We start from the raw sequence: 23548 nt of genomic DNA, 5'->3' as shown, positions 1-23548 counted from the left end.
CTATTTGTCAGCCTAACCTACCACAGAGGTTTACATAAAAATCAGTGGCTGTGGCACAAAATGGCTCAAGGCAATGATGGGGAAACTTTGGCTCTCCTATATTTTGGATTTCAACTCCCAAAAACTGCAGCATCAGTGTATAAAATTATGAAAGCTGAAAACTTTGAATACACAATTTGAAAAGAACCTTGGAATCTATCTCCCCCTGCTGGAACAACGTAGTCATTGCATTGACAAAAAGGTAAAATGAAATAGATGCTATCTAAAGCTACAAAATAGTTTAAGAAAATTGTTTTATTAGAGAGTAGTAACTTTAGGTATACAGATATCTTTAGGCTTAGAAAAGCTGGACTGAAAGAGATTGCATAGTTTACAAAGCCAACAGTCTTCCTTTCTCCCAGCACTCAGTTCATTTTTCTAGGTATCTTCTTACATTCAGTGTAAAGCGATAGCAACATGTACCACTGGTGGTCCATCTAGTTCAGAGTGTCTTTACATTGACCGACAGTTGCTCCCACACAACAAATCTTCCCAGTCCTATCTGGAGATGTTAAGATTGAACTTTTAACTGTTTGTAGACATACCATATGCTCTAACAACAAATACAGGTCTTATTTCTAGGTCTCATAAGGATGAGGATTTGGAGGTACCTTCTGTAAAACTGGAATTGTACTGAAATTAAGGCACAATGCTAAGGAAACACCACTGTGGTTCTGATGGGAGAGACATGTGCCAAGTGCTTGGACCTTAAAAAACAACAACCACATTTTAACCAACAACTTTAGCCACAATGCAGTGACTTCCACTCATATATGCTAGAATATAAGAGTGGAAAGGGAAGACAAATAATTTATTAGAGCAGCTTCACCCCAACCCAACAGCATGGTCAACATCAGATGCATGCACAAGCTACATTTCAAGTGGGATCTCGACAGAAATTAGTAAATTTCCCATTTTACATAATGGCTGGAATAATACACATTAAAGTAATGCTGTTTTAGTCCCTTAACTTTGACACAGCTCAAGGTTTCATAATTACCAGCTAGTAGTTTCAATGTCAGTGGGGTAAGGAATCCATACTGAGTTTTGGTGCAAACACCTATTCCAAGGGTCTGAACACTAATGTCCAGGACATTAGACAGCTCCCAACTTAAGGTGGATTCACCACCCTACTGACATGACAGCCACCAGTAGGTTTCTTAATTCGGCCCTGATCATGTTCAGAACTCTGTGCTGCCATGAAACCATTGCCACTAGGAGCTGGATGTATTCAAGTACTCTTCCCACAAGACTTACAAACCTGCATAATTAAGGTTCAAAACTGTATAGGTATCTAATCGAGAATAGCAGTTTCTGTGCTGAAGATGTTGACCTTTCAGTGCATGGAAGGAGCAACAGGGACAAGATACAATGGAGCTGGCAGGGCCAGAGTGCAGAGTCATCACTTTTCCTATTTATGCAGTTTGCATCACATGAGATTGAGCACACCAGATCAGGGGCTTATTTTTATTCTATCACTTGACTCCCGGGTCTTGTGTGGACTTAACAATACATGGCTCCTGCAAAAGAGTTGCTCTCTTCATGATTTCAACACTCACGGTGAATTGTGCAACCCATGTCCCATTCTTCAGAAAGGATGGCACAATTTGGCTATTACTATTTCAGAACTGGAACAGAAAAGGATTGGTTTAAAAGTCATGGAAATTAGCCTACCAAGGTAGGGAGAAAAGATAGTTGCTGGTTCATAGTACTAAGTTCATTCATGTAGTAGGGTCCTGGGAGATATAAACTTTACTACATGGTATTGTGGACCAACCACACTGGATTATAAAATCTGACAGGACAAATACAGGGATCAAAAGAAAAAGAGGATGTCTATTTCTACATATCTTCAACTTTAAAATCATCCAGTCCAAAATGTTTTTTTAATGTATTCAGTTCAAAACCATGGATGAAAGAAGGACCTCCCCTTTTGCAAATATTAAAGGCTGCACTCATATTTTAGAATGCTGAGTGTCAGAAGGCTTTTAAAGAAATAGCCTAAATCTATTTGAAGGCTGTTGTACACGGGCAGCAGGCAATGAATCGTGCTGCTTCAGGCAGAAGGCATTCAACTATTAATTCACATTTTAAAATCTCTCTGCATTTACAAAACTAACATGTCACAAGGAAGATTCTGTCTTAGCATTTCACCTGATATGCTAAGTTGCTATGCACAGAAGATTTCTATGCACAAAGAATTAAACACTTTCTGCTTTCTGCCACTTATATATAGTACAGCATCAGATTCATATAGTGGACCTGCTATTAGCATGTTTTGTCCTTCATTTAAGGCAAGGTAGCAGAATCTCTGGTACATTACAACTTCCAGAAGTCCAAGAAAGCATGGCCAAAGGCCAGGGATGATGGGAGTTACAATCTAATACCTGAAGTGCCACAGATTCCCCATTTAATGCACAGTAATTACAATATGGCCACCAAATATTTTGGTTTTAAAATGTTGTATACAGAAAATGACTACTGTAAAGTATATAGTCTTTTCAAATTACATAACAAATAGTAGGAATCCTACATTTCATCAATGTTTTGGAACAAGTAATCAAAAGGAGAAGAGTACAGATGTGCTTAAAGTTTTAATCACAAGCAATAATGTCAAAATCTTTGGAATTTGCCAAATAATAGTTATGATTTTTATTAAAAATGCCCCAGTACAGTAGAAATGCAGAGGACTTGGAAATAAGATGAAGCTTGGGTGTTGTTTTGTTTTGTTTCCTTCCCATTAGGACACCATCTTTTTCTTACATTCCACAGAGCAGAAAACCATTCCTTCTACTGGCATAAACTTCTGGCCAATAAGACACTTGCTACAACAGGAACACAGAAAGCACTCTGTGGTTGCATGCCAGTTGAAGTTGTTGTAACTCACACGCTGAACTTCTGGGTCAATAGCATTGTGGCAACCTTGGCAGATCTAGTGAGTAAAAAAAAAAGGAAAGAAAGCTTTATTTTCTACTTTCAGAAGACAACAAAGCCTACAGGTTTGAACATGGGATGATGTTATGGCTGCAGCTGGAAAATCACTTGTCACAATGAACCCATTCATATTAGTCATTCTCCCTCTTCCCTGATTCAGACCACACCTAAGCCAAGAAGAGCTCTTTCAGTGGTTCCAAGTTTGTGTGTATGCAAATGTGTTTGTGTTTCTATTGGAATTATGCAAGGGTTCATTCCCTCTAAGCACTAGGTAAAGCTACCTAATTTGGCTTCAGTGTCTCAAATTATATTGTCAGTATAATGACTGGTTGTATACTGTATCTCTGATAAAGAAATGGCTGATTAAGAGAGAAAGCCTGAACACAATTTGTGCATTTTGTGGTTGGCCTAATGAAGATATGACTACAATATGGACTTTGGAATTCTTAGGATGACATACTCTCATCCCATGTTTTGTTAAAAAAGCACTTTCATATTTCAAATGCCTATTTAACCATTAACTTGCAGGTCTACTGTTTTACAAAAAGAAGCCCAAGGCTCTTATTTTGTTCTCTGGGTCTATGAGCTTATGGCTCAAAGGACATCTTTGTAACAAAGTAAGTTGGAGAAAAGTAAACTACCAGAGTTCACATAGTTGAAAGGGAATGGAAAAAGTCCACAAGACCATTCAGAGGTATTCAAACTATGATTGTATTGTGGTCATCTTTACTGCAAAATGTAAGGATCACGATGGTCCATGTTTCTCTTGTCTATCTAGCAAGTTCACACACGTTTGCACACTCATACTCTGAATTTGCCTCTGAAGTTGTTCTACAAGGAAATGGAGCTAGAATCTTATCACACCTATTCAGTGTGGCAGGATAGACAAAACAGGTAAAATCTTCAGTTTGTCCATTCCTGCTCATTCTTTTTTGTTCTATATGCAGTTCTATATCCACTATGCTGAGTACTTTCAGGAGGCCCCACTTGGTGGCAGTATTGGGTAAACTGGAAACACCGGACTGGTTTGTCTGAATAATGTTTCGTGTTTCAGGAAATTCTGGATTCAATCGATTACATTCAGTTCCTACAGATTCATGAAAAAGTCAGAGTGGAGTCACAGTAAAGCAAGTGTGACAATAAAAACACATGGGTGGCAAGAAAGAATGTGAGCAAAGTACTCACAGTAAATATATGAAATAAATCCAATCATTCATTCATATCTAATATTTGCCTTTGCAAATTTGCTACCGGCTACCTTATTCCAGTCTTCTGGACAGATACTGACTAATAATAAAACTGTAATATTTAAGAGTTCCCTATGAACAAAAGAGGCTTTTGTCAACTGTAGTTGACAAATCTTCTGCAGAATCATGGGATTCTGAAGATTTGGTTACAGTTGTGTAGCCACATACTGTACCTTCCCCAGTGTTAACAAATTAATAAGCAAATAGCACAGTCTTTTGAACATGGGTCCCTTTGAGTTCCATGGAAATTACTCTCAGATAAGCAGGTATAGGACTACAACACAAATGTTTTGCTAGCAGCCAAAGGCACCTGCCTACTTCTTCCTCTCTTGTTGAAGCATTGTGATGGCACAAATGACAACCATACATTTGACATGATGGGATGTAAAAAAGCAGCTAATGCTATGAAATATTTGGGCTCAGCAATAAGCAGTGCACATGGCAGCTCTTGTGATTGGCAGCAGCTTACATAACCAGCTGTAGCCCCTATAGCTATATAAAACACCTTTATTTTACACATGGGTTGTATATTTTAATTGCTATATTGTGATCCACAGAGGGGCAGGATATCAACAACAACAACAACAACAACATTTCTTCCTCTCCAAAAGAGAGATCAGAAGTGATGTTGTGTCACTTACTATCACCATTTGGGAAAGGAAATGAAGGTACGACGCTTCTGGTGGGTGCAGGGAGAGGCTTTTGTGTGTATGTGTGTGTTTGTGCACATCCAGGGGGTTGAGTACAATTTATGGACAAAAAGTCACCTGAAAATTGAACCTTTTTATTTTTGAGGAGGTTTGAGGAGCACTGGGAAACTGGCAGAAGACTTTTGGGGCCAGCAAGGAGCCATCTGGAGGTCACACACTCCCCACACTGATGTAGATAATAACAGCCTCAAACATATGGACAGAATGCCTGAAAAGGGGCATTGTGACATGCTGCTTTTCAGAATGCAGGTATCTGTTTGCATGAAACATCATTCAATTACATTAGGACTGGCACACACATGCAGTTGTATAGCTGACCCTCGGTTTCAACCCACTCATCTACTGTTTGAGAGAACTGGGCCATGCTTCCTGCTAAGGCTTCCTGCTACAGCTTCAATACCAGGCTCCTCTGTTTTCATCTCTGAAACATGCAGTGTCATGCACCAGCAAGTTCTTCAGAAAAGAAATATAAGGAAGTATTATCAAGCTGGTTCATTTCGGATAAAGGGCAGAAAAAAGGAGGAAGAGAGTACAAAGTACTCCAATGAACTGTAGTTCTGCTGGTGAGAAAAGTCTTTAAAAGAACTACATATTTTTTTTAAAGCTAACCAAGCAAACAATGAAAAGCACTCATTACTAGGAGAAAAACCAAATAGCAACAGTTTGTTGAAGTATATTAATAAACATCCAGCTTTTTAAAAAAAGCTATATAAACACTAAAACAATACTGTAGGTAGATCAAAGAAAATCCTGAGGAAGTCATTAAATTTGTACAAATTGAAGTGGATTCCAAATAAATTTTTAATGCACTAACAGCTCACCCTTTGATTTTGCATCCTTTGTATCAGGGGTGGGGAATGCACAGTCCAGATGTTGGACTACAACTCCCATTAGCCTCAGCCTGAATCACCCATAAAGAGTGAGGGCAGCTGTTGGAGTTCAGCATCTGAAGGGACACATACTCCCCATTCCAGCTAAATGAAAAGCCAGGAAGTGATTCACTACTCCATGGGCAGAAGCAGGTACAATGCAAGGCAAGCATAAACATCCTAAATTATTCTACATCTCTAAATCAGATGTGTTGCTTTGACTTAAGTTGCAAGTGATAGGGAAGCAGCCTTTGAAGCTTGTGGAAGTCATTAAAAAGAAACACACAAAATACCTCAAGGCTTTAAATGACCTGGGCAGAAGTTGCAAAGTAAACTCTGAGGAAGTGAACTTCATTGCTTGAAGAAACTGTTAAACTAAAACTCCTCCTTCTTTACATTGCCCCTTTTTATATTTAAAAGAATAATTACAAAACCAAACTCAATCACATTCATACATACACACTCTTATTTGTATGGATTTTCAAATCCTTGGTCCTGGCAGCTAGCAAAAAAAATTCCCCACTGTCAGTCCTTTATTATTGTTCTTACTGAATTATCAAATATTTAATATCCCTTTTTCTTAAATCCAGACTATAACTTCTCAGAAGACTTTGCCAAGATTCTGTAATAACTGACATACACTTAAAAATGGCCCCAAATATATTTTTTGCTTTACATAATATATCAAAAGGCTTTTGGCATGTTCTTTATCTTATAGAGAAACAGGCCATCTAAGCATTATTTTGTTTTAATTTGATGTCTGAGTGACAAAAGGCAAACTCTGTGCCCTTCAGGAAATACACTCCTCAAAGCAAGACATGGGAAAGTGCATTTTATACACAGAAGTTGTTTTTCTTACCACAGCATGATTCTTCACATAGCATGGCTTGCAGATAGGCTTTTCGTTGACCATGACGTAGATCTCTCCAGCCAAGACACAATCGCAGTCAAAGCAGCAAAAATGTTTCAGATGCCAGCTTTGACCTTCTGCCTGGGTATACTCATTGCTGAATATAAGCTGCAGAAAGACAAGGATTAATCTCTCTGTAGGATTATGTTTCTGCTATAGCATTTCATAAATCAAGAGTCATGCCTGCTTAGTGCTCAGCACAAGAACCAGAGAGGTCAGTGAAGTATCTCTAGGTATCTCATTAAAGTTTGCCTCAAATGGATAGTCATCCCATCATGAGCCATCCAATCCATCTCTTTCATGGATTAAAATCTGAACAGAAGAACTGTAGGATTTCCCCTGTTGAACACAACAAACTGCATTATGTTCAAATGAGAAAAGATCTCTCAAGAAGTAAAAAGGGGCGAGGTGGAAGCACAGATGCGCAGTACAGACACAGACTCCCCTCTTTTTGGGTCCATACAGGCAATGTATGGCAGGGGAGAGCAAGAAGATAATTGCCCCACAAACTCCTGTAGGCCACATGTTCCCATAGTAAGCTCACTGTTTTCCTTTGCAGTCCTTATCAAATGGCGACAAGAAGCAATTGCACTATTTGGGAAGGGACTTCAGAGGAAAATGGAGGTATTTGGGGTGCATATGAGGTTTATGAAGAACCAAAAGAAGTTCAATAGGTACATTGTACTGAAAGTTTTAGAGTTAGCACCCTCTGCATGTTTAGTCACAAATTGCTAGTGTGTAGCCTTCTTGTCAGTTTGCTTTCCCACCCTCTCTTTTTCTGCATTACTGTAACCTGCAGCCATTTTCTCTTTGTTCCATCTTCTCTTCAGTAAGACCATGTATTTAATTATGAACAAATAAAGTTAATTATAGATGATTTACCAATTTTAGGTTTATTTCCTTTCTTAGTTAGACCTTGAGTGTGGGGTGATGGTGGAGGGACTGATTGTTGTTCAGTTTCTACTGTACCAATTGATTACTCTATTGAGAGATGCCTGATTATCTCTCATATTTCCCAGCACAAAAGATGCAGAGATGTAAACATCAAGCACTGGGATAAACAGGAAAGCAATAATCATTATGTTAGAGGCATTGGATTAGTGACCACTGGAGACAGCATGGATCCTTGGAATGATGAATCCAGGTAATTCTGAATGGCTAATATTTTCCAAGGTCTCGTCCATGAGGGCCATTTCACTTACCTCGTCACATCCAGCACAGCGGGGTTTCTCACTGTCACAGTAGTGTCGGCCACAGTATAGCTTCCCATTCTTCCAGAAGTAGATCATGTCCACCAGAAGCTCACTGCAGGTACAACAAACGAAGCAAGCAGGGTGCCAGAGTTTGTCATATCCGGCTCGCTCAGCATAGACGGCTGGGTCACCCTCTTTCATGTTCAGTTTGCATCGGAAACAGAACTAAAGGGAAACCATAGAATCATATAGGAGTCTCCAGGAGATGCTTCTGCTTCCAAAATAAGGTGCAATTGAAATATACATACAATTGTCTAAGTCAGTTTCAACCTCAGCTATTCAATATATGTCCAACTTTATTATGATCATTATCTAATGCTATTATTGGTAATATCATAGGTAGGTTTTAATGCACTTTTAATTGTTTTGAAATTAAAGTTTTATTTAAGATAATTATAATTACTATAATTTTTGTGTTCGATACTGTTTTTAGCTGTATTGTTTCAACATATGACGTGAGCTGCTTTGGATTGCAAACAGAAGAAAAGTAAGATATTAAATAAATAAATAAATAAATAAATAACATTAATAACAAATGAACATATGAACATTATCTAACACAGTATCCGGAGGGCACCTTCATCTCTTCAGATGCTGTGGGACTACACCTCTCATAATCTGCCTCCATCTTGCTAGGTTTGATGGGTACTGGAATAAAAACAATTTGGAGGGCCACATATTCCAAAATAGATCAAGATATGTGCTCATGTCTCCTTGCAGATCCCCAATACTGAGGATTTTTTAGGACTTTCACTTTGGGAGAAAAATAGAAAATGAAAGAACTTATTCCATCAAACAAGGACCTGAAAGAATTTTGACACCTGGAGGACTCACTAGCCTTGAGCCAAACTGGCCCAATAGCCACTTAGGGCCATTACAGACCAGCACAATACGCTCGCTTCCCATGGGGAAGTGGCGTAAGGATGACCCACACCTTGAAGTCAACGTTACACTGTTCCGCCACTTTCGGCACTCTGGCGGTGCGGTGTTTAGACACTGCATGCTGTAGGAGCAGCAAAAAAGCCAGGGCGGTGGTGGAAAAGGCCAGGTATTTCCAGCACAAAAAGGAGGGGCACTTTGCAGCTTCTTTTTGTACTGGAAAAAAACCTGGATTGAGGCTGCGGCATGTGGTTGCTGCAGCCCGGATCCGGCAATCACAGGGGTAACGTCAAGCCCCTTTAGGGCCATCTGTTTCAGCACTTAAGGACAAGGCATGCCTTCTGTTAAAAAGATTTTTTAATACTTTAGTGTAATGTTTCTCAGGCTATTTGAGGTGGTGTTGGCCTCATTTAAAAACTGTCCACAGACCATATCTCCAAGATGAGGTGATGTGCTTGATTCACATGACATTTGGGATAGTTCTCTTTCCATATTTGTCAGCTGTTCCATGAGCACAAAAACTTTTCTCAGTTCCCCCCCCTTTTTTTTTTTGCTTCGAGTGCAAAATTTTGACATAACGGGGGTCCGGGGGGGTTTTTTTTTTTTTTTGGTGTGTGTGTGTGTGTGTGTGTGTGTGATATAGTATGGTGTTCCCCCCCCCCCTGCCTAGCTTGGCATCATGCTGTATTTGTGAACAGAACTTCCAGCAGCTTCCAAACTAGCTTGCCATATAGCAATAGGGATGGGTAGTTTTTAAAAGATCTGTGCCCTAAGTTTTAGAATGGACCCACTGAATCAATAGCACAATAATAGGTCAGCAGTCATGTATACCCCACTGATTCAACAGGTCTCTTTTCATTGGGACTAGGGATCAGGTTTAGGCCTATAGCTTTCTGAGGCTGATAGTTTCATAGATCCAGAACACTGAGAAATGTAAATTAGCAATAGGGAAAAACAAAATTCAGATGTAATACTACCTCTTTTCATCAGTGGCCACAAGGGGGAGACTGGAAGCAACCTCATTCACTTTTAGAGTATCCATAGTTTTTTACTACAACCCGAAAGAACAAACTGAATTTTGTTTAAACTATGGCTTATTGAAACCCATAGTTCAGTAAAAACTAGTAAAACCATAGTTCCTGATCCTGGCTTGCTTTAACAGACCAAGGTTTAAATTAACCAGAATTCCTAATTGACATATAACAAGAAACTTCAATTTGAGCCAGGAAGCAGCTGCTCCCTCAGAGGAAGACTGTGGAGGGGTAGCATGCAAGCCTGAGGTTTCTTGAAATACATTCCTGCAGAATTAAACTAAGTTTAGCTTAGGGACTGGATCTCAAACAACTTCTTATACACTAGAAATTGCTCTTTCAGATATATGGGTCACTAAAGCGTCTATTCAAGAAAGGGCTTCCTAAATCAGCAGAACTGTTGGAGATGTAATACAGTGCACCCTTTTTTTTTACACGGGGGATCCGTTCTGGACACACACACCCGTGTAAAAAAAAAGCATATGCTTGAGCCCCATTGAAAGTAATGGGGCTTGTGCATGCGGCGGCAGGGCAGCGCAGCAACACATGCGCGCCTCGGGCATGTGCCCCATTCATCTAAATGGGATGCACCACCCCTTGTGCCCCCATGCGGCTCCCTCACAACTTTCAGCGTACGCACTTAAGCACTTCCAAAGCTGTTTACAATGTGTAAGCCTATTGACCCTAACAAGCTTGACACTCATTTTAGTGACCTCTGAAGGATGCCAGGTTCAGTTGACCCTGAGCCCCTGGCTGGTATTGAACTCACAACCTTGTGGTCTGTGAGTGAGTGGCTGCAGTACAGGCATTTAACCACTGCGCCACCAGGGTTCCTAAGATAAATCTCTCTACCTGTGATCCAGTGGATATTAGATCTAACAACTCTTGCAACATTTGAAAGAATGACGTATAGTCGAAATTTACAGATATATTTGACATTTGGTCAGCTTTTGTAGAAACCTGCAACTAATCTGGTAATTTTTACTCCTTTTGTATTTTTATTTTCCTGATTTTGTTATACTGGAAAATTATTGTATGTAATTGAAATCTCTTTTAAATGTAAATAAATGTACACACACACACACTCTCTCATACACACTTATATAAAGCCTAGGGACTGGAATCATGCAGTCCTTCACATGCTGCTGGACTGTAAGTCCCAGTATTCCTCACATTTGGCCATGCTGGCTAGGGAGCCAAAAAGACATATGTAGGACTACAAGAATACCCACCTCCATTTAGGATTATATTTCAGCTGGAGCCACACTGTTTGTAGCAGGACTTATCCTGGTGTCCAGACTCTTGTTAACTTTACTGCTCCAGCTAATAGTAAGTGAAGCCTTGACACCTCTGCCTTTTGCCTCCTCATTTGAAGTAGAGGCTTTTCTCCATTGAAATTCACAGTGGGAATGAAGACACAAGACTCCACTTCTTTCCTGGCTCCCACTCAGCATGTCGCTCCCTCCCTTTTCATCTGTGGAGGTTTGTTTTCCTGCAGGGTTCATTGGTTTTCACCTTGAAATGAAAACACCACTACCGCCACCACCGTACTTCTGACAACTAATGGGCTCTGTTTAAATATAGCACACTCACCCAATGTCTCTACAGAGACAAAATATTGATCTCTATGCAGGTACTGAGTGAGGCATATTACTGTAAGGTCTTGGATAGCAGCTGTATGACTGCCACCTAAACAATGGGGCAGGTTTACCCCATGTTGCTTCAAAGGGCTGGAACAGAAACCAATAGGTGAAAATTGCAAGACAGGGAATTTAGGCAAAACACGATGAAAAATCTCTCAGGTCCAAAACACATTGCAGAAACAATCCAGTTTGAGACTGCCTTAGCTGCTCTGGCTCAATGCTAGGGAATTCTGGGAACTGTAATTTTGGGAGACAGGTATATGGGATCTGTCAGAGATCTCTAGTGCCACAATAAACTACAGTTCCTTGGACTCCTTGGCACTGAGCCAAGGCAGTTAAAGCAGTCTCAAACTGGATTATTTCTGCAGTGTGTTTTGGACCTCAGTTTGGTCATGGATCAGATGACTCAGAAGGTTATGAACTCTTCATTTTCCTGAGATATTTAAGCAGAAGACTGAACAGACACCTACAAGATCCTGGGGGGCTAGACTAGATGTTCTCAAAGATCCCTTTTACCGTATATACTTGACTATAAGTCGACCTCAAATATAAGTCGAGGGCAAGTTTTGGGGCCAAAATTATGGATTTTGATATGACCTGCAGATAAGTCAAGGGCAAAACCTAGGGGCATGTAACAAAGGACCTAAAGTGGATGAAGCATAGGAAAACAATGCCAAAATTTTTTACAAAATTCCAGCAGGCATAGCTATTTGTGCTCATACTAAAGGCTGGATGAGAGACTAGAAGGGCATCAGTGCTTCCAGGATATATGTCTTTCACCATATATATATGACTTAAAATAGAGTATTTACACTGATCCATGGATAAGTCAATCCAGGTTTTTTGGGGTCAATTTTTTAACCTAAAGTTCTAGATTTATATATGAGTATATAAAGTAATCCTCAAAGTCTATGAGTCTAAATATTTGGAAGTAATTGGAAAAAAATGACAGATTTCCTACCTTTTTCTTCCAGAAATTAACTCCAATCTCTCCCCTCTCCCTCTGACATTACCATTTTAGAAACAACTGACTTATGGTCAGCAAAGCCACCAGAGAATTTTCTTTTGTTAGTGGTAGCTTGTATTAAAACAATGTGATATTAAATGAGAAGACCCTAAAATTCTCAATAAATAAAGCAGTGAACATGAAAAAGACGGGCACAAAACATTATGTTATAAAGAATAAAAATATTGTGGTTTCGTACCATGCATCTGCAATGTGCGTACAGAGAAAGCGAGAGCGAAACTTACATACTGAGATGCTTTCTGTCCAGGCACCTTGCCTTCCATGGCTCCTACAGTGGCTGGGGTACCCTTCTCTCCATTCGCCGGGACTTTCTTCTCCCCAGCCTTCCCTTCTACTTCACTTGGAAGCTTAACATCTCCCACTCCGAGTGCCTCGTTCTTGTACTTCTTTACAAACTGCTCCATCTGCTTCACCTCATTAGGAGTCAGCTCGTGGCATTTGGATGGATCCTGATCGTGAGCAGGCAGCTGCTTTGCCAACTGTTTCTTCCTGTACTGAGCCCCCTCTGAGCCTGCCACGGGCTGCTTCTCCTTCGGAAGCATCTGCATATAGTGTCTTGCCTAGGAGAAAAGTCCAAAAGGGGTTGCTAGCATTACTTATCAGATGTGCTTGGGATTTCAGCTTCCTAAACAGGAAAAATGGCTAAGGGCTACAGGCAGATTTAGGAGCACTTAGCACAATAGCTGTGATGGTTCAGTGGGAATGGATAGAAAGGTGTAAGGAGATGTAGATTTGGAAGAATCCAAGTGGTACTGATTACAAGCACAGCTGAATTTTGATGTTTCACAATATAAATGCCTCTGTTTACTTCAGTTCAGTGACAGCTCTAGCAATGTTTAGCTAACACTGCATATCTACAGACAGTTACAGTGCATGAATAATCTTTTGGTTCCCCCCCCTCCAATAAAGAAAATGTGTGTGTGTGTGGGGGGGGAGGAGATGGTAAGGAAACAACTAGCACTTTTTAATTTGTTTAAATGCTTTGATTAAAACACAAGGGGTATACTGTATTAATTAAAAACTGATAAATATCTATCTACACAGAACCCCCTAAAGCCCTCCTATGATTACAAGCCATACACACTCAGCTCTCCAGCCTCCTGCTTTAGATCACACAGCCTGACATTATATAAACTTGACTCAAGATTAAAACATTAAAAAAAAATCCCAACAAAGCTATCCAACTATCTCATCTAGATGAACTGCTAATAAACCAAAGGGAGCTTTTCTTTTGGATGACAACTCCAAATTCGTTCTGACCAGACCATATACAGTAAGAGAAAATGCGCAGGCTTGAGTGTTTTTCTTAGCTTTTAAACAATGACATAAATTGTGCTGGTTTTTCAAGGCAATGTCCCATTTCTGGAAGTCTTTTTTAGAACGGTTGGTGCAGGAATTCATAAATCATCTTAAGTGGCAGTGAATGTCTCTAATGCAATTTTTAATCCTAGCCATTAACGCTATATTTTCTCCTTCACGCCACTTCTCTTGCATATCTAAACATATCCATTAGGTTTCCGTTCTTCACAAAGATCATTTTAGCATTTGGTAAATTAAAATTTGGCTATTTTATTAGAGACTTATAAGCAGAGATGACAAACAGAGCCAATTCTACCACATTTACAGTTTCAGCAGAACTAATAAGCTACCGCTTCTGAGATAATATCAACATTCTCCAAATTGGTACCCTCAAGATGTTTGGACTACAGCTCCCAGAAGACTTGACCATGGATCATAAGTGGCTGGGACCAACAAAAGGTGAACTCAAAAACATCTGGAGCACCAATTTGGGGACAGCTGTTCTGTCTCAAAACAAAATAGATTCTGCTACACAAAATAAAACACTTATCCTAAATCATCTGTTTAGCCTTTCCTTCACAATGAAGCATAATTTATTGTCATTTCAGATATCTCACCAGGGTCTGGTTCTGAACAGGAGGTGCCCATTCATAAGTTACAGTATTGATGGAGACATTCTTCTTGGCTGCCACTGGATTAGTCAGTATCATCACATTGCGCTTGTACATAGGGATCCCATCTGATTTCAGTTTTGCAATTAGGGTTGTGTATTTGGTATCCTCAAAGAGCTTCCCAACTTTACGGTCATCTTCATTACTGGTGGGAACATCATGCTCCTCTTGCCCACACTTGCAGTTTCGACATATTTTTCTAGCAGTGTAGTGGAGAAAAGCATTATTAAGCTGTGTGCATATAAACAAATCAAATAGATTAAAGTATGAAATTAGCATAAAGCTATACAATGACAGCTAAAAATGAGATACAGCTTTGATATGAGATTGTCACTTCAGTGATGTGCACAGATCTCCAGATTATATCTCATTTCAATACCTCATGAAACTAACTTGAACACAGAATATACTTGAGCACAAAATATATTGTTTTGCCAATTCCACTGACTCTTTTGCGGGGCGGGGGTGGAGGCTCTTCTTTGTAAATTAATTCAAGAGGACATAGTTTCAAAAATGTAGATTTAAATAGAGTACAATGGAGTATTACTGTAATTCTCCCTTCTTTGCTAGCGTTTAGGAGAATCATTCAACTCAAGCATTTGATGCTGTTGTTATGTGTCTTCAAGCTGACCCTGACCTCTGGCAACCGTATCCTAGAGTTTTCATGGCAAAGTTTACTCAAAAGACCTTGCTTCCCTCTAAGGCTGAGAGTGTGTGACTTACTCAAGGGCTTCTGTAGCTTAGTGTGGATTTGTATCTTGGTCTCCCAGAGTCCATGTCTAACACTAAAACCACCACACCATCCTAACTCTTACAGGCATCCCAATGTTTATATCTTCTTCTTCTAGAAAAGCCTTTCCTTTAAGACTCTTCAATTCCTTTAAGATTTTGTTATACTGCAACTCCAGTCAACTTCAGGACAGGACATGATGGAAGCTGTAGCCCACAACACAAGGGAATCCAACACTGGGAAATACTGGTCTAGAACACCCTACAGTTTGTGGGACAAATTTGGCTTGTATATATAGGGAATTTGATATGCAAGGGGTCTGAAAGAGGTCTCTCCCTAAACCCTTCCTGCTTGCCATTTTAAATTCTCCTTGTTCTGCTCATCCTCCCCAATGGGAAAACAAATGGCCAAGACTAATAACTCATCCAATACTGCTAGCTACATCTTCAAAGTAATACTTTGTTTGTCTTTCTGAGAAGGGAGAGAGATGTCTCACTGCATACAAAGTATCACCAAGGCACATCTCTGAAGGAATCCCCGTCCCTCCCTAGAAATGAGATAAGCTGAAGCTGCATTTGCCAGGTTAAAAGATGCACCCACCAGTAGAGAGCTAGTATGTGCATTAGTGGATCTTTACACAACAATTAGCAGAAGCATCATCTAAATTTTCTCTTTTTGTATAATGAGGGGTTAGAAACACCACTCTACACACAAATACTCCTTATTCCTCTTATTATTGAGTCATAGGGTGTGTGTGTGTGGGGGGGGGAGAACAGCCATCTTTGATTATAGGAATATTTAGTTTCATTCCAAATAGGAAGCTAAAAGTCCTTCATCCTATCTCAGCAAATAAATTCTTGGAGGCAAAGCAATATAATTATTAGAAGCATGACACATTAATAAAAGGCCAAAATGGTATCAAGTACCCTGTTAATACCTACTGTTGGAAAACAATTGAATTAGGTTCTATTTATACTCAGAAGATATTTGTTCTTTGAGTACCCAGTTAAAGAAGTAATCTACTAGTATTTTTTGGTTTTTTTTTTACCAATCCTGAACTTTAGAAGAAACAGTGTACTCTTCTTAAAATGAATAATATGTTCTTGTTGTTGTGTGCCTTCAGGTCATTTCCAATTTATGGAGACCCAAGGAAACCCAATCATGGGATTTTCTATAGCTCAAAGTGTGTGATTCGCCCAAATCACCCAATGGATTTCCATGGCCAAGCAGGGAATCAAACCCTGATTTCCAGAATCATAGTCCAATGCTCTATCCACTATACTATACTGGCTAACATGCTGACACACTGTCCATTTCCATTCCATGGTAGCCTTCTGGGTTACTAAATCACAGTGAATAGGCCGTAGTAGAATACATCCTGGCATCCTCTTTGTTGAGGTTAGCAGAATCTATTGGATGTAGAACACAAGGTATGTGTCTCCTTATTAACAGAGATATTTTGTGTACAGGTATAGGACTGGGATTGTGGGTTTACAACCAACCCTTTGAGATTGAGAAAAATGATTTTTTTTAACCTGTGAGTGGCACTAGCTGATTTAAGGTTCCCTAGGAGCATTATGCAGAGCCAGCATAGTGTAATGGTTTGAGTGTTGGACTACAACACTGGAGACCAGGATTCGATTCCCAGCCCAGTCATGAAACTCACTGTGTGACCTTGGGCAAGTACATGTTCTCAGCCTCATGGGAAGGAAATGGCAAACCTCCTGTGAACAAATCTTGCCAAGAAAACTCTATGATAGGTTTGCTTAGGGTTGCCATAAATCGGAAATGACTTGAGGGCACACAACAACCAAGGAGCAGTATGTAAGGCTGCACATCACACTTTGCTTGGGATCAGGGTACAGGCCCAGCCCTACCATTATCACAGTGGTGGGGGTGTTGCCTTAGGTTGATGCTGGGGGAACAGCAGCGAGGCAGTGGAGGATACAGTTGGGTGCCACAGAACTTGCCCTTTTATCCTGCTGTTGTGGAGAATGCTGATCCATTGGCAGTGTTGAAAAAAGATTCAACTCCCAGTCCTGTCAGTTTTTGTACATGGAATGGGAGAGGGATCTCAACCTCTTCTGTGCCTTCAAGTCATTTCTGACTTACAACGACCCTAAGATGAATCACCTGTCATGGGGTTTTCATGGCAAGATTTGTTCAGAGGGGGTTTGCCATTGCCTTCCAATGAGGCTGAGAGTGTATGACTTGCCCAAGGCCACCCAGTGGGTTTCATGGTTGAGCAAGGAATCAAACGCTTGTCTCCAGTGTTGTAGTCCAGTGCTCAAACCACTATGCCATGCTGGCTCTCTAGGCAGGAAAATATCTTAGGTTGGCCCTCCCCTAACTGACAGAGGTAGCAGGGAGCATCAGAATTCATTTCTTAAAACTGTGGCTGAGATTTTTGCTCCAGATTGGACTAGGTTACATGTAAACTAATCAGAATTTGATCCAGAGCAATTCTTTAAACACGTCAAGGCCATCTGCATTAAGAGATGATCATCTCGTCACTTTTGCTTAGCAGTAATATGAATTTCCCAGTTGGTATGTTAAGAATGTAGCATGGCTTAAGACAGCATTATAGGCTTTCACTCACAGCTGGGTTTATATTGTCAGAGATGTTACACTCCCATCTAGTGGGAAAGGGCATAATAATCCTTAACTATTATTTCCCCCATTCCATTTTTATAGAATTTTTTAGAACGCTTCTTCAAAGACATGTAGTGGACCATGTCATACAGCAAAACACTGAAGGGGAAATAATTCTAGGATAACCATTTTTGAACTTGGTGACTAATAGGAATTTTCTTAAAAATAAGAAACAACACAGTAAAATGTTAGCAGCTTCTCATCCTGAAATGGGAAGGTTAGCCAGATTTTGGTGAGCTTGCCCAGATATGATATAATGCTGAAATAATATTGTCAGGAATATTCTGGTACTGCTGGGTATTTAGTGAATGAAGTGGTTTTAATCACTGTTATCAGCATCAGAAGTAGGAGACAGAGGGACCAATAGTTCATAGTACAAAACTATACAGCTATGATTCTACTCTAACTGTCATGGTTCTGTCCCATGGAATCCTGGGTTTTATAATCCGATGAGGCAGGGGAGCACTCGCTGAGAATTTTAAATGTCCCTCTCCACACTGCCAAGCCCAGAATTGTGTGTGTGTTGTGTCAAGTCATTTCTGACATATGGAGACTCTAAGGTGAACCTATAATGGGGTTTTCTTGGCAAGATTTTTTCAGAGGAGGTTTGCCCTTGCCTTCCCCCTGAGGCTGAGAGCATGTGACATGCTCAAGGTCACCAGTGGGCTTCATGGTCAGGTGGGAATTGAACCTTGGCCTCCAGAGCCATAGTCCAACACTCAAACCCCAACACCACACTGGCAGAGCCTTGTGGAATGATAGTGCTATAGCTATGTAGTGTAATAGGCCCCAGATTAAGGCCTGTGAAATGAAAGTGGGTTTTCTTACTCTCTCTTTCCTCCAACAGCCCCTCTGGCCCCTTCCACAAATGCTATAAAAATGTTCAGCAGATGCTCCTCAAAGAGGTGGGGGAGCTGTGGTAAAGAGGGTTAAAGAGGTAAGAGAACAGGGAATAAAAAGAAAGAGGAAAAAGAGAGGACACGCAACAGCTCAAGAAATCAATAGACTGGGTTGGATGCAAGTCCTCCTCCTGCTTTGAGGAAACAGCATGAAGACCTTTAGACTGGCTTATGAACACTTACTTGTATGCCTATCAGAGCAGGTGAGCAGGACAACCCACTATACCAGGATGTCCTCCGCCCACAACAGAAAAATATCAGCATTGAATAATGAGCCCTTACAGGAAAGGTCCTTTGACTCATATTTCCTTAGGAATGAATTCAGAAGAGCAGGTGAATAATGACAAATAATGAGAAAGACATGAATCACTTCAATGCTGAATTACATTCATAGACTGCAGGCATCAGATACCTGGCCAGACATCTCTCTCTCTCACACACACATACTTCTGGAGAAAAAGAGGAATATTGCAGGCTCTTGCATATACTCCTTTCCATTCTACTTCCAACATGAACAAGGTAATGTTCCATTCAAACTACACTGAGTTCACCTGTGCACTGGAGCTCTCCAGATCCCCAATGCTATGCTTGAATTGCCAATCTGTACTCTGATTGTATTTATAAAAAATAGTCTTAAGGAGGTGGGGACAATATCTGGTCATAGAATCATAGAGTTGGAAGAAACCACAATGGCAATTCAGTCCAACCCCTGCCATGTAGCAATCATAATCAAAGCACCTCAGGAGAGAGGGCTATCCAACCTCTGTTTAAAAACCTCCAAAGAAAGAGACTCCACCACACTCCGAGGAAGTGTATTAGGCTGTTGAACAGCTTTTTCTCATAGGAGGTTCCTCCTAATGTTTAGGTGGAATCTCTTTTCCTGCAGTTTGAATCCATTGCTCCAGGTCCTATTCTATGGAGCTGCAGAAAACAAGCTTGCTCCATCCTCAATATGACACCCCTTCAAATATTTTAACAAGGGCTTTCATATCACCTCTTAACTGTCTCTTCTTCAGGCTAAACATAACCAGCTCCCCAAGTCTCCCCTCATAAGGCATGGTTTCCAGACTGTCCACCATTTTGGTTGCCCTCCTCTAGACATGTTCCAGCTTCTCAACATCCTTTTTCAACTATGGTGCCCAGAACTGGATGCAGTATTCCAGATGAGGTCTGACCAAAGCAGAACAGAGTGGTATTATTACTTCCCTTGAGAAAAACACTATAATTCTACTGATGCAGTGTACAATTTCATTGGCCTTTTTAGCTGTGATATCACACTGTTGACCCATGTTCAACTTGCTGTCTACTAGGACTCCTAGATCCCTTTCACATGGATTGTTGTCAAGCCAGGTGGCCCCCCATCCTATAACTATACATTTCATTTTTTTCCCTGCCTAAGTGCAGTACCTTACATTTCTCCCTGATGAAATTCATTTTGATAGTTTTGGTCCAGCTTTCTAAACTATTCATGTCATTTTGATCCTCTCCTCTGGGGTATTAGCTTCTCCACCTAATTTGGTGTCATCTACAAATTTGATAAGCATGGTCATCCAATTTAAGTCATCCTTGACTATTTCATTGTTGCATGCAAGGGTAGGGATTATGCAGCCGTCCAGATGCTGTTGAAGTGTAAATACAAAAGAGACAATGTTCAGGAATGCCTAGATTTGCAGTTCAACAAGATATGGAGGGCCACATGATTTCCACCTCTGTCTTATTTATGGAAATCTTAGGCTCATCACTTGATGGATTACATTTGCATTCAGAAGCCCTGAAACGTTTTTTGTTACCCAACATTATGTATGCATGTGTATATAGGCATCTCACAGCAGAAATCACCATAGAACAGGCAGTCTCTCTTGAGGTAGAGGGGAGGGAAAAAGAAAAAGAAAATGCCATCTGTGTGCCTTCAAGTAGTTTTCAACTGCTGGTGACCCCTAAGGCAATCCTATCATGAGGATTTCTTGGCAAAATTTGTTCAGAGGGGCTTGACACTGCATTTGTCTGAAGCTGAGAGAGTGTGACTTGAAAGTCATCCAGGAGTATTCATGGCCAAGTAGGCACTTGAACCCTGGTCTCTGGGAATCCTTGTCTAACACTCTAACCATTACACCACACTGACTCTTCAATTTCCATAAAGACTTTGATTTTAATAAATAATTTTGTTTTGTAGATGAGCAGTGATTTTTGCAGCCATTAGGAAATGAGGCAGAGAATCATAGCATGCAAGCTAAGGAGAGAAAGGGTGAGGGAAGTCACTGAATACAAGCTAGAGGGTGTCTCCCAATGGCTTAGCTATAGATTAGCCAAACACCACCAATGTGGTGGCCTCCAAGTATACAAGACTGTATCTCTGAGGACAAACACTAGTCCTGCAGGCTGGAAATGATTGGATGTATAATCAAAAAACATCCTCTGGACAGCAACTGGAGAAAGCTTGCAATGGTGTTTAAAGGAATGTAGAGATATGAGTCTGATATACAGAAACAAGAAAATGCCCACTTTAGATGAGAAAACCCAAACAATAAAATATATTTAAAATACCGACTACAATAGTGCACATACATTTGGCTAGTCAGCTACACTTCATAGCCGTTCTAAAATCTCAGCATTTCATTACTCCACATAGGAAGCCTTGTCCATTCCTATTTGTAAGCAAGGACCATGGAAGTTGGCAAGACTTGCTTCTGAGTAACACAGCAGTAGGTTGTTATTTATATCCTGTTTCATCTCCCTAGACAATTATGACCCTTGACAATACTAATGTAAGTCAACTTTATTTTTCTATTTAGAATCTGTGCCTGCAAGAGGCACAGCTTCTGTTTTGAGCTTTCACCCTGAGCTTTATGAGGTTTGGCTAGGTTGGCATGACTTAAAAACCCCCCCCCCCCCCCGGCTTCACATTAAATTTGTTCTCTGACTGTGGACCTATATATACCACAGTTTAACATTCTATACAAACAAAATCTCTGTCTTAGAGATACCCTTACTGTTGCCCAGAGTTCACTTGCAATACAAATGTTTCATTAAAGAATGAAGCTTTCTCCTCTTACCTCCAGAAATGCAGCTCAAATCCTTCACATTTATCCTTACATTTCAGACATGGGGCTCCAGATCCTTCTTCATGTCCCAAGCCCATCTAAAGAAAAAAGTGGAACAGAGTGGGAATAAGAAACAAGGAATTCCAAATAATTTAGAGTGATTTAGAATTTTTATACTTATTTTCCAAGTATTTCTCTAGTATGACAAATGACAAAAATGGAGCATGTCTCCTTACCATTTTCTTTTTAATGTGCTTTTCAGTACCCTCTTCATTTTTTACAACACAAACCTATGTACATTTTCTCAGGATTAGGCTCCACTGTCTAAGATGGCTCATGGATCTTACACACTGTGTAAATTTACAGCGCTTCATAAATAAAGGTTAATAATAATAATAATAATAATAATAATAATAAGTGTGTACTACATTACAAAGTCTTTTTTAAAAAAATCTAAACAGGGATTTCTTCACAAACTATACAAAGAGAGCCCTGAAGGCTTATCATTGCTACCATCCACAGCTGACATAATCCCCCACTAAATTTTAACTCTGTCAATCAAGAAATTGAAATTGTGATGAAGAGTAACAGCAAGAAATTCAAGTTCAGTCCCCACCCAGTTCTTACTACTGTGCTCTCACAGCAAATTATTTCATATCTGTATGTAACAATTTTTGAAATAATCATGACTGTAACAACAATAAACTAGTGAATGCTTATTATAATTATAATGTTTGCAGTTTTTTAACACCCCTGTGTCTTCTTGATAATACTGTTAAGCCTGGGCACGGGACAGAAGAAAGAGGAAAAAAGGGATTATTATTTATTTAGGTTCCCCCCCCCCCAAAAAAAATTTCAATGGCCAATTAGGAACACTTTATTTTAATACACAGATTTAATATATTCATTACACCTACGCTAGATGCTTTTCCACCACATGTTGGCCACTGTATATAAGAGTACAAGTACTGTATGGTTCTATCGGTCTGCATGTTTTGGTCTGGCCTATTCATTTCATTACTTTCAGGTTTATCACATGGAGACTTTTAGAGTTTTTGCAGGTCAGTTCGGACGTGACTGTGCTTCCAACGATGCATATTCACGTCAGAATGTAAATGTGTTTTCAGATGCCATTCTTTTTTATGGGAGCTCCTTGCGAGGTGCTTCCGCAGTGATTCCAAAGTGACCCCTCATTTTGGTAAAACCGGAAAAAAAAGTGACTTCACAGAATTCGCTTCCAGGCTCACTTCAACTGCACTGCGAATTGATCTGGTGTGGAAAACCACTCCTCCTCCTTCATGCCATCTCCTCCTCTCTGCCACCCTGCAACCCATCCCATCATTCCTATCATCTTCTGCCTTCTCCTGCATCCCGATCCTGGCCCCAGTGACCCCCAGCGAGCTATGCCTTCTTCCTGCATCCCAATCCTGGCCTCAGTGACCCCCAGTGACCCTCCATTGTGGTAATACAATGTGCACTCACTCCCCTTTGCTTGAATCTGCATCACGTGACTTGCTTGGAAGAGAACTGACTCCGCTTCCCCCTCAGTTCGGAAGGGAAGCGGAAAGGCAACCAGGTGTGGTAAAACATCACGTTTTAACCTTAATTCGCATTGTTGGACAGGAGTGACTCTGGATCTGGTGTGAAAAAATATCACGCTTTGCATTGCTAGAACAGGAGTGACTGCAGATCTGAGCTGCAACCCCCCCCCCCC

The 23548-nt window shown here is 40.3% G+C and overlaps 1 protein-coding gene across 1 annotated transcript in view; it reads right to left on the bottom strand.

The window, feature by feature from the left end:
- Positions 1-276: 276 nt before the first annotated feature.
- TES (testin LIM domain protein) overlaps positions 277-23548 on the bottom strand; it is a 48737-nt gene continuing 25465 nt past the window's right edge. The window contains exons 2-7 of the mRNA XM_042469935.1: positions 21847-21932; positions 14459-14711; positions 12767-13102; positions 7912-8127; positions 6659-6817; positions 277-2971 (exon numbers count right to left, since the gene is read on the bottom strand). Of these exons, the coding sequence (XP_042325869.1) occupies positions 2780-2971; positions 6659-6817; positions 7912-8127; positions 12767-13102; positions 14459-14711; positions 21847-21932 (1242 nt within the window). The 3' untranslated portion in view covers positions 277-2779. The remainder of the gene's footprint in view (positions 2972-6658; positions 6818-7911; positions 8128-12766; positions 13103-14458; positions 14712-21846; positions 21933-23548) is intronic.

Source organism: Sceloporus undulatus, chromosome 5 (genome assembly GCF_019175285.1).
Source record: "Sceloporus undulatus isolate JIND9_A2432 ecotype Alabama chromosome 5, SceUnd_v1.1, whole genome shotgun sequence".
Lineage (NCBI taxonomy): Eukaryota > Metazoa > Chordata > Lepidosauria > Squamata > Phrynosomatidae > Sceloporus > Sceloporus undulatus.
The sequence above is the reverse complement of the archived record's forward strand: the minus strand, read 5'-3'. Positions and strand labels throughout refer to the sequence as shown.